General features: G+C 39.7%; 1 protein-coding gene across 2 annotated transcripts in view; it reads right to left on the reverse strand.

The window, feature by feature from the left end:
- TBC1D19 (TBC1 domain family, member 19) overlaps positions 1–12,374 on the reverse strand; it is a 207,889-nt gene that overhangs the window by 27,909 nt on the left and 167,606 nt on the right. For both annotated transcript variants that reach the window (XM_006899261.1, XM_006899262.1), the window contains 2 exons: positions 11,623–11,655; positions 4,661–4,770 (listed from right to left, as the gene is read on the reverse strand). In XM_006899261.1, the coding sequence (XP_006899323.1) occupies positions 4,661–4,770; positions 11,623–11,655 (143 nt within the window). The remainder of the gene's footprint in view (positions 1–4,660; positions 4,771–11,622; positions 11,656–12,374) is intronic.

Genomic DNA, 12,374 nt, shown 5'->3' on the forward strand with positions numbered 1-12,374 from the left:
TAAACAGTACTCTCCCTCATCTGTTTCAATGCAGTATATATTATTTATCCCCTCTTAGTTTCCCCCGGCTCCAGTCTTGTAGATATAGCTGTTATGTGTCATCATGTCAACTATGAATAACAGTGACCCTTTGAACAACAGCTCTGAATTTTGGCCTTTTTTCATCATTGACACACCTGACTCCACTGTCACAGAAACTGTGTCAATCCATCTCATCTAGGTCTTCCTCTCTGGCTCTGACCCTCTACCATCCCAAGCATGATGTCAGGAGAGGTTTGGCCTCTCCTGACAAAATGCCCAAAGTATGAGAGATGGAGTTTCAAAATCCTAGCCTCCAAAAAACAACCTAGTTTCACCCTCTCTAAGGCAGTCTGTTTTCTTGGCAGTCCATGATATGTTCAATACTCAATACTCATCTCTAGCACCACAACTCAAAGATATAGTGAAAGATGTCAGTTTAACACAATCAGGTCCCCACTGAAGTGGATATGTAGTATTCACAGTCATGGAAAACATCACGCTACAGAAAACGTAGAATTTTGCAAATTATCACCCAGGCCACAGAAAAAGATATTCGTTTTCTCTGGATGAATTCCAGTTTCCAGGTATTTCCCTGAGCTATCTCCACACCCTTTACTCTCTCCTTCCATAATACCTCTTCCTGTCCAACCGCCTCACCCACTGGGAAAAATATTTCCTGCTTTTCTACATTCACTTCTAGGGAAAGACTGTTCAAAATTTGCATCAGGAAGTCATCAAACACGAATGCCTGATCACTTAGTTTGAAAGAGTTCATTTTTGTTTGTTAACAGAAATCAACTTTTTAAAAAACGGGCATTCTTTATAGAGTATAGGAAATAACTGACTTAAACAGACAGTTATTCATGTGCATTTATTACTTGACAACTCTGAATAAAGTCTTTCTTGCGGCTTAGCATTCCTCAGAGCTGATCTTTATAAATACGTTTTAATCCTCTTTGAGTTTCTAAAGAAGAAAGGTTGTCAGGATTCCAAATATTTTCATTTGGTTGTAAGCCAGGGAAGAAGATGACCGCCCGCAAGTCTTTATTCCACTGAAAAGTGAAGGGGTGCCTGTTGGACTGGCCCCTCCATTAGCTGACAAAGGACGGCCAGCGTCAGCACAGGGACATAGGACTCTGTCGAGGTGCCTGGGATCAGGCTTCGTCCTCTGCACAGTGAAAGCATCAAGGACCAGGCCTTTGTGCTCTGGTTTTCACTTTACATTTTCTTATACTTTGAAGTATAAAATAATACGGAAAACTAGAGTAGAAAATCTGATACTAAGAATGTGCTATTAGAAAAGAGAACCATTATTTATATGTTTCTGATAATTTTACACTGAATATCATCGGGTTATGTTGCTTGGAGTAGGACACTGTGCTTGGAAAGGTAGAGGGATGGCAAAAGAGAGGAAGACCTTTAAACAGGTGGAATGACCCCGTGACTGAAGCACTGGGCTCAAGTTTGTCGGAGACGTGAGGATGGACAGGAGAGGACAGGGTTCCGATCTGTGGCTCATAGGAAGCTCTGAGTTGTACTCAATTCAATGGCACCTAATAACAACAACAGAACAAAATGAACTGTCTTAAAGAATCCCAAAATAACTGGTAGTCCTTTTTATCTATCTGTGACGTCCTAGAATTGTGTTATTTACTGACTTTTGATAGCAATGCATAACAGCAAGAGTAGGGGAGGAAGGAAGGGGGTTAGAAATAAAGCTTATGGATAAAGTACAGATATTCAACTAGTAGCAGAACTGCCTCTTGTATTAGTAGTTTTCCTCCTCCTGGGGAAAACCTGGTAGCCCACATGCACATTCCAACTTAATGCTTCTTCTAGGGAGTCAGTCAACGTTTCTCCCAAATTAAACAAGCCCAACATGTAGTTGTTGTTGTTATGTGCCGTCGAGTTGCCTCCGACTCATAGCGACCCTATGTACAATAGCCCTAAACTCCACTCTGTCCTGTGCCAATCGCACTGTCTCTGACACTCCCATCCCAATTATCCCAGTCACTGAATCAATCCACCTCATAGAGGGCCTTCCTCTCCTGCACTGTCCCTCCACCCTCCCAAGCATGATGTCCCTCTCTAAGGACTGGTCTCTCCTCACAACATGTCCAAAGTAAATCTGGTAGCCCACATGCACATTCCAATTTAATGCTTCTTCTAGGGAGTCAGCCAACGTTTCTCCCAAATTAAACAAGCCCAACATAGAAATCTGAAAAACAGAAATAAAATATTCAGGCTCATAGGAAGAAAACCAGATTTAAGAGAAGATAACTGAGTAGTCAAAATAAATGGCTACAAATAGTGGAGTCTCAATAGGCTTTCCTTTGATTCTTGTAGTGAGGCTTGAGAAACCTCTGCGGGTTTGAGATAATGAAGAAACAAAATCTAGTGTAATCGTGGATAATTAGTCAAGTAGGAAACTGGAAGATCTCAAGTGACAAATAAATGTGTGGTCTTTATTAACAACGAAGAGATTATGAGGATGATAATAACAAAGTAGCCATTTAGTCATTAAAGAACTGCTATCAGTGAACTGGTGGTTTAGTGGTAAGGAACTGCACTATCAGTCCAGAGGCACACGGTTTGAATCCACCAGCTACTGCACAGGAGAAAGACAGGCTGACTTCTCACATGGGGTTTACTGCCTCTAAAAACTCACTGGTGAGCTAGCTATGAGTCAGTTCCAACTCGATGATACATAACAACATTAGCCAACTACTACTATGAGTGTGTAGAGGTCCTTTTTACAGCGCCATAGAAAACATATTAACCACATTTCACAGAGAAGAAATCAGGGTCAAATAAAGGTAGGAATTTTTGCCAAGGAAAATAATACAAAACCTTCTACCACATATAGACAAAAGATAATTTAAAAATAATTAATATGGGCCTTTTCTGTATCACCAAAATTATTTAGATATTAATTTTTCCCCTTTTGATCTATTCTGTAGAAATGTGCTGTTTGACATCTCAAACTTAAATGTTTTGCTTTATAATTTGACAAAGGCTTTTTCTTTCTTATAAGGGAAATAGTCTGTGTTTATGTTTCTTACAAAAGGTATTTGCAATGAATAAATCATTGAAAGTGCGAACTCTTATCATTCTATCTCCAGCCTCATTTCTCTCACCGAGCCTGTGTTTTCCAGCTACTGATCCTTCTTCCCTGTTCCCAACTTTTGCATTCCAGTCATCCATTATTATTAATGCATCTTGATCGCATGTTTGATCAATTTCTGACTGCAAAAGTTGGTAGAAATCTTCTATTTCCTCCTCTTTGGCTCTAGTTGTTGGTGCATATATTTGAATGATAGTGGTATTCACTGGACTTCCTTGTATGCGTATAGATATTATCCTGTCACTCACCACATTGTACTTCAAGATAGATCTACAAATGACTTTTTTAATTATGAAACCAACCCCATTTTTTCTCACCTTTTCATCCCTGGCATTGTAAATCATATAATTATCTGATTCAAAATGTCCCATGCCAAGCCATCTCATTTCGCTAATACCTAGTATGTCAATATTTATGTGTTCCATTTCTTTCTTAACAATGTCCAATTTTCCTACATTCATGTTTCTCACATTCCATGTTCTAGTCACTAGTGTCTCCTTATAGCTGTTCCTCTTTCTCTGTGCTTCCATTTCTAAGATCTCAGTTTCAATCACCATGTCTGTTAGTCCAAATGGTAGTCTAAGTGTTCTCTATTGTACATAGGGTTTTCGAAGGCCTGTCATTTCAGAAGTGGATGGCCAATCCTTCTTCCTAGTCTGACTCAATCTTTAAATATATATAATAATATCTGAAAGACAAGCATTCTACAGAAAAGAGCAGATGAGGGATTCTCACCACTGGGCCAATTGGCAGCATCAGCATGGATGGTGAAGAGATTGAGATAGTTAACAGTTTCAGTTTGCTTGGTTCCACAGTCAACACTCTTGGCAGCAGTAGCCAGGAAATCGAGAGATGAATTGCACTGGGAAAGTCAGCTGTGAGGGATCTCTCAAGAGTACTGAAGAGCAACGACGTCAGGCTGGAGACTAAGGTGTGCCTGATCTGGGTTATAGTCTTTGCAATTACGTGCTATGCATCGGAGAGTTGGACAGTGAATAAGGATGATAGAAGGAGAACTGATGCCTTTGAGCTGTGGTGCTGGAGAAGAGTATTGAATATACCATGGACTGCTAGAAGAACAAACAGGTCTGACCTGGAGAGGGTGAAACCAGAATGCTCCTTGGAGTCAAGGATTCTTAAGCTTCGTCTGACATAATTTGAGCATGTTGCAAGGAGGGACTGGTCCTTGGAGAGGAACATCATGTTTGGGAGAGTGGAGGGATGGCCCAGGAGAGGAAGACCCTCAATGACATGGATCGATTCTGTGAGTGGAGTGGTGGGAATAAGTGTGTTTGAGACGGTGAGGTTGGCACAGGATAGAACGGCGTTTAGGGCTCTTATACATAGGGTCACTATGAGTCTCAAGCAACTTGATGGCATATAACAAGAACAACATAAGGGAAATATTTGAGGGAGATTAAAGAAAATCTGTTGCTGCTACAATTTTTGTTCAGGAAGGAAAAGGAACTGATTAGAGCATGATTTGGTCCAACAGTTTCGTTTTTACGAACTTACAGAAGGGTGAGAAGAGATGGAATGGAGTCTGAAGAAAAAACGCACATACATCTCGCGAAATATCTGGTACAGTTTGGAAGGCTCGTGGTACAGAAAACAAAGTGGTGCAACTGAAAGGATAAAACAGAGGATATTATTGTACAAATGCAGAAGTGATTCTAAACAAAAACATTCCTAAAACAATACACTGCTGTAAAAATACTCATCTGTGGACAACTTTAAAATTTCACACACACACACACAGAGAGAGAGAGAGAGAGAAATAATTTTGAAAGAGAATAAACATATATGTAAAAAGTTCAAACAATACAGCAGATACACAAGGAAGAGTAAATTTATCAACAGAGCCACACATTGGACCTCTAATTTCCTTTTCTTTACACATTTCTAGTAAAACACCTAGAAAATTTCCATGCAAATATATAACATCTAAGTACACACACCTTTAACACAAACTGGAGGACTAAGTGCTATTCTGTACCTTGCTCTTTCACTTAACATACTCCTAGAGGCTTGTTCTGTATCAATTTACTTAGATTTATCACATTATTTTAAAATTGAATATTATCATTTTTATTCCATGGAGGTCTGGTGGCCTAGTGGCAAGAAGCTGCATTGCAATTCCAAAGGCTCGTGGTTTGAATCCACCAGCTGCTCCACAAGAGATAGATGCACAAGCTCCTTCTGTGCGATTAACTGCCTCTGAAAACCTGCTGGAGGGTCAGCTATGGGTCGGTTCAGACTCGAGGGGCTATAACAACAATAACAACATAGTTGATTTAAGGGATTTCTGGTGGTACAGTTTATAAGGAGTTTTGCTGCATCTCAAGAGGTTCAAATCCACCAGCAACTCCACAGGGGAAAGTGAGTTATCTCTGCCTATGTGGCATCCTCTTCCGTAATAGCTTGCCTCTGGAAAGCCTATGAACCTGGAGAAAGGCTGAAAGCCACACAAGTGTTGAGGACTTTCATTCACAGGGTCTCTATGAGTCACCTATGACTCGATGGCACTTAACAACAACAACTGCCTATGTGATTCACAGCTTCTAAAAACCTGATGGAGGGTGAGCTATGAGTCAGTTATGACTCCAGGACAATGAACATAGCTGGGTATGGTGGCAAGACTTTAGAGAATGGCTTTTCTATCTATGGCCTTAGCCCATCCTCCCTGCGGATGTCATATACAGCCGCCTCAATGGCAGACACGTGGTTCGCCTTTGATCAATATCTTCAACATGATCAACAGCTGTGAGACCAACATGGGGGGGGAAGGGGGAGAGGGATGGAGAGGGAGAAGGAGAAGGAGAGAAAGAGAGGATTTTTCCAATCCTCGAGGCTTAATTTCTCTAATAAATGCTAAATTAAAGTTTCTTTTGCACACAGTTCTTGGCAATTACGCCTATTTCACAATCAGATATCTTAAGGACAATGACTAAGGATAACAAAGGAGGGGTAGTTGCCTTTGAGTTGTGCTGACGAAGAGTGTTGAACATTTCAAGGACTGTCAAGAGAACAGATTCATCCTGGAGTGGGTGAAACCAAGTTGCTCTTGGAGGCAATGATTTTTAAGTTCTATCTCACATACTCTGAGCATGTTACGATGAAGGACCAGTCCTTGGAGAAGGACATCATGCTTGCAAGAGTGGATAGACTGACACAGTCACTGGGGTAATGTGTGCTGGAGATAGTGAGGCTGGCTCAGGATAGGACAGGGTTTAGAGCCATCGTGCATAGGGTCGCTATGAGGCACAGGTGTCTTGACAGCATATAACAATAATCACAACAATGATAACATCATGGTTAGAAAAGTGGGGGGATGGCCAAAGAGAGGAAGACCCTCAACTAAGTGGATTGAACAGTGAGTACAGCAATGGGTTTGAATGTGGTAGAGATTGTGAGGATGCACAGGGTAGGACAGCGTTTAGAGCTTGCATAAGAGTGACAAGAAGCCAAAGCAAAGGAGAAAAACCTTAATTTAAGGAGTAGAATGGAGGACAGCACAGGAAGACGAAGCAAAGTATTACAGTGAAATGAGCAAAGAGCTGGAGTCCGAAAATCAAAAAGTCCATACTTGCTTTGTATTTCTTAAACTGAAGGAACCGAAGAACAAATTCAAACCTCGAGTTGCAATACTTAAGGATGCTATAGGTAGAATACTGAATGATCCGGGAAGTATAAAAAGAATATGGAAAGAGTATACAGAGTTACTGAACCGAAAAGAATTGGCTGACAGAACAATTTCAAGAAACAACATGATCAAGAGGTAATGGTGATAGATGAGAAAGTTCAGGCTGCTCTGAAGGACTTAACAAAAAACAAAACCCCAGGAATTGATGGAATACCAGCTGAAATATTTCAACAAATAGATTTTGTCCTGGATGTGCTCACCAGGCTGTACCAAGAAATCTGGAGGACAACTACCTGGCCAACTGGCTGGAAGAGATCCATATTTATGCCTATTCCAAACAAAAAAACAAACAAAATGATGACCTGATAATGTGGAAATTATTGTACAATATTACTCATAAAGCATGCAAGCAAAATCCTGCTAAAGATTGTTCAGAAATGCCTGAAAACAGTACAATGATGGAGAACTACCAGAAATACAAATGGGGCTTAGAAGAGGCCGTGGCACTAGAGACATTATCACCAAAGCCAGACTGATCTTGGCAGAAAGCAGAGTACCAATGTCTATCTGTGTGTTGTTAACCATGCAAGGCATTTGACTCTGTGGATCACAACAAATTGTGGCTAATCTTGGGGAGAATGAGAATCCCAGAACAGTTGATTGTGCTTATGTGAAATCTATACTTGAACCAGGAAGCAGTCCTCAGAACAGAGCAGGGAAACACTGCATGGTTCAGTATCAGGAAGGGAGTGCGTAAGGGACGCATCCTATCTCCATATCTTTTTAATCTATATGTAGAGCAGGTCATTTGGTAGCCTGGGCTTTATGAGGAGGAATGTGGTATCAGGAGTGGAGGAAGAGTCATCAACAACCTATATTATGCAGACAACATAATCTTGCTTTCTGAAACTGAGGAGGACCTAAAACACTTGCTGCAGAAGGTCAAGGACTGCAGCCTTCAATATGTACTGAAGCTCAATATCAAGAAAACAAAGATTCTCAACACTGGGCCAATTGGGAGCACCATAAAAGACGACGAAGAGATTGAGATCGTTAAGAGCTTCAGTTTGGCTCCACAGTCAACACTCATGTTACCAACAACCAGGAAATCAAAAGACAAATTGCACTGGAAAAATCTGCTACCAGGGACCTCTCCAGAGTACTGAAGAATAATGCTGTCAGTCTGAAGACTAATGTGTGCCAGATCCAGGCCATAATCTTCGCAATTACTTGCTATGCATTGCGATGAACAATGACTAGGGATGTTAGAAGGAGAATTAATGCCTTTGAGCTGTGGTGCCAGAAAAACAAAATATACCATTAACTGAATATACCATTAACTGCTAGGAGAACAAACAGGTTCTTCCTGGAGAGGGTGAAACCAGGCTGCTCCTTGGAGTCAAGTTTTCTGAAGCTTCATCTGACATACTTTAGGTATGTTGCAGTGAGGAACCAGTCCTTGGAGGGGGACATCATGCTCTTGGCTATTGAAGCCTTAGCCTATCTAAGTAATAATAAATGTGAATAGGCAGAGGGTGAAGCTATCATGTATTTTTAATACTTTAAAAAATTTATTATTGTTAATTTTAATGAAAATTTACAGAGACTTTGGATTTCTACTCATTCATTGTTTCACTTTTCACCCTGCCCCTTTCCCCCCACCACCCCATACACTCTTTGAAAAATAAAGGAAAAAATTCTTTCATTGTTTTACAATCCCTCCCCTCAGGTCCACTCCACTATGCAACCTTCATTATGGGCTCCTGTCATGACAATAATACCTAATCACATATCGCTTTTAAACAGTTTTCTCCCTCATACTTTTTTTTTTAATATTTCAAGAACTTTGGTGGCTTAATCTCCTACCATTACTGTGGTGCTGTTTATTTCTTTCCTCAGTTAACCATTGCAGTAGGATTTGAAATCAGGGTATGTGATGCCTCCTATTTTGTTTCTCTTTTTAAGGAGTCCCTTACTTATTCGAGGTCTCTCTCCATTCCAGATAAAACTGGAAATAGCCCTTTTCATCTCGTTGAAGAATAGAATTCATATCTGTATTGGGATTGCATTGAACTTGTAGATTGTCTTTGGTAGAACTGTCATCTTCATGATATTGAGTCTTCCTATCCATGAGCATGGTATATTCTTCCATTTCTCCAAGTCTCTTTTTGTTCCTTGTAGTAATAGTTTGTAATTTTCTTTGTAAGGTCATGTGTCTCTAGTTATATTTGCTCCCAAGTATTTACTGTTGTGATTAGTTAATGTGATGACTATTATTTTTCTTAGTTCCTTTCGTGTATTCTCAGTGACACTGCAGATAAATGTAACTGATTTTTGCATGTTATCTTGTATCCTGTGAAGCTCTAATGCATTTGTACACTGAAAACTGGTATTAAAATTAGACTTTTATGACATTACTAAGTGTCCTCTAAGTCAATCAGGTAAACCTTTGGAAAACTATCGAACAGCTTTTGCAATTATAATTGTTGAAACAGAAGAGTAAAAGGGCTAATATTTTCATTGGTGCTATGTGCTGTCAAGATGGAACTGATTCAAAACTGGCCACCCAGCCTGTTTCCAGAGACAGTAAATCTCACAGAAGACTGCCCATCCTTCTCCTTTGGAGGAGCTGGTGGATCCGAATGGTGTGCCTTTGGGTTGACAGTCAACTGCTTACAACTAAGCCAACAGAGTTCCCGGATATTTTTATTAGTAGAGGTGTTGTTGTTGTTATGTGCTGTCCAGTCGTTTGAGACTCACAGAGACCCTTTGTACAACAGCCCTAAACCCTGCTCTATCCTGTGCCAATCTCATTGCCTCTGACACACCCATCCGGATTACCCCAGTCACTGAATCAATCCACTTCATAGAGGGTCTTCCCCTCCTGCACTGTCGCTCTACCCTACCAAGCATGATGTCCCTCTCTAAGGACCTGTTCCTCCTTACAACATGTCCAAAGTATGTCAGACGAAGCCCCAGAATCCTTGCCTCCAAGGAGTAGCCTGGTTTAACCCTCTCTAGAATGAATCTGTTTGTTTTCTTGGCAGTCCATGGTACATTCAATACTCTTCTCCAGCACCACAGCTCAAAGGTGTCAATTCTCCTTCTGTCCTCCCTAGTCATTGTCCAACTCTCTGATGCATAGCAAGTGATTGAAAAGACCATGGCCTGTATCAGGAGCATCTTAGTTTCCAGAGAGACACCGTTGCTCTTGAGTACTTTAGAGAGGTCCCTAACAGCAGACTTTCCCATCTCAATACGTTTTTTAATTTCCTGGCAGCTGGTGCCAAGAGTGTCAACAGTGGAGCCAAGCAAACTGAAGCTGTGAACAATCTCAATCTCTTCACCGTCCATCCTGATGCTACCGATTGGTCCAGTGGTGAGAATCTTTGTCTTCTTGACATTGAGCCTCAGTCCATACTGAAGGCTGCAGTCCTTGACCCTCTACAGTAAGTGCATGAGGTCCTCCTCAGTTTCAGCAAGCAGGATTGTGTCATCTGCATAACACACATTGTTGATAGATCTTCCACCAATCCTAACGCCACGCTTCTCCTCATAGAGCCCAGCCTCTCGGATAATCTGCTCTGCATACAGGTTGAAAAGGTATGGAGATAGGACACACCCCTGGCGTACACCCTTCTCATATATCATTTAAATCTTTTTATGTGTTTTAAATTTTTAAATAATTTACACATATATGAAAAAGAAGTATGCAAGAATGTCACTATGACCTTGAGTATTACATAATGATATTTTGGTTACTAAAGATAATAAAGGAAATGCAAGCATTTTGGTTACTCAAGATAATTTAGGAAATTCAAGCCTAGGAGTAGGCAGAATAATGCAACCTTTTGAATCCTTCTCATTGTATGCTAGCTTCCAGCTTTTTATAATATCATTGACCAAGGTTGTCTGATACGGAACAAAGTAATAATTCATTGCTAATTTTTGGCTATAATAATAAGATATTAAAACATTTCTGTTTATTCTAGAGGTAAGAGGTAGAACAAAGGATAAAGGAGACAAGAGTCTTTAACAAGCTTATATGTAATATAGGAAAATTGTCAAGTAAGTCGTATTTGGGCATAGAGCATTCTTCCTTGTGTTGACCCTCAATGAACTTCCTAAGCTCCGTGTCCAATGACAAATGAGGCCAGAAAGGTACTAGTAGCTCTCAAGCCTGTTTCATATGGACTTCATATTCAGGACAACTGCATGCTCTGGAGGACAGATGCTGCGTATACCAGTAATCTGGACATATCAGCAGCACAAAGTTAGTAACAGCCCTCTCTTCTGTTTCTAATTCAGATGTATTGTGCTGTGTTGTGTGTTTTTTTTCTCCTTTCTACAGAGTTGTAAGAGAATTAGATTGGTAATTGAAAGTACTCATTTTACTCCTATATGCTGCTATATACCATCAAGTTGACACCCACTCATAGCTGACTCTCCAGAGGATTTTCAGAGGCAGTTAATTGCAGCAGAGGAGACTGCCCATCTTTTTCCTGTGGAGCGGCTGGTGGATGGTTATCTAATTGACACTGGATTTGAAAATAGTAAACCATATAATCACTGTCATGTTATGCTGTAATTTTAAATTGTCAAGCAATCATTATGTGAACAAGTATCATGACCATTGCTTTTTTAAAAATGCCTTGTTTTCCTTACGATTAGTTTAATTTTTTAATTAGACATATGTTTAATGCTTTAAATCAATGTTTTAAAATATTCACAGTCACTTGTTAAGTGTGTGGGTGATGTGATATAAAGTGTGATCTTACTTATTCAATTTTCGAAAGTGTAATGAAAACTATGAATATTTTAAAGCTCAACTTACCATACATTGAAAATCCGTGAAAAGGGATTACACCTAAAAGAGAAAACAAAAAATTTCTTTTCAATAAATAGTTCACCCACTGATGAAATAAACTTGAAAAGAGTAAAACATAAAAGAGAAGTTTCCTCCCCCCCCCACAACTACTTTCTGAGTGTGTGTGTGTCTATTTTGATAAATAAACTTGGAATTTTCAGTATATATCCAAATAACTTTCTATTAGTATATTGAGAAATTTGAAGCTTTGAACATCTATCTGTCTAAAAGAATTACCAAAATTATAGCAGGCAGATCATTGAACTAAATTTCTTAATACCTCAAGTATTAGCATAATAGTTCTAGAAAGTCAATAAACAGACTATATCTCTTCTGAAACAATTTCATTCTGTATATTAGAGTACAAACTCTGTTAAAAGATAAATTTTCTCTCTAAAAGTTGCAAATAAAGATACCATTTGACCCAGCAATTCCACTACTGGGAATATATCCCAAAGAGACCAAAACTGATACCCAAGCAGATATATGCACACCCATGTTTGTACGGTTTTGTTCAGAATAGCAAGGAGTTGGAAGCAACCTAAGTGCCCATCAACAAACGATTGGATAGAGAAGCTGTGGTATATTCATACAATGGAATACTATGCTGCATTGAAAAATAAGGAACTCATGCAATATTATTCAAAATGGTTGACTCTGGAGAACATTATGCTGAGTGAAATATCCCAGTCACAAAAGGACAAATATTACATGATGCC

This window comes from Elephantulus edwardii, unplaced genomic scaffold (assembly GCF_000299155.1).
Source record: "Elephantulus edwardii isolate Elephantulus edwardi_28Jun2011 unplaced genomic scaffold, EleEdw1.0 scaffold00250, whole genome shotgun sequence".
NCBI lineage: Eukaryota > Metazoa > Chordata > Mammalia > Macroscelidea > Macroscelididae > Elephantulus > Elephantulus edwardii.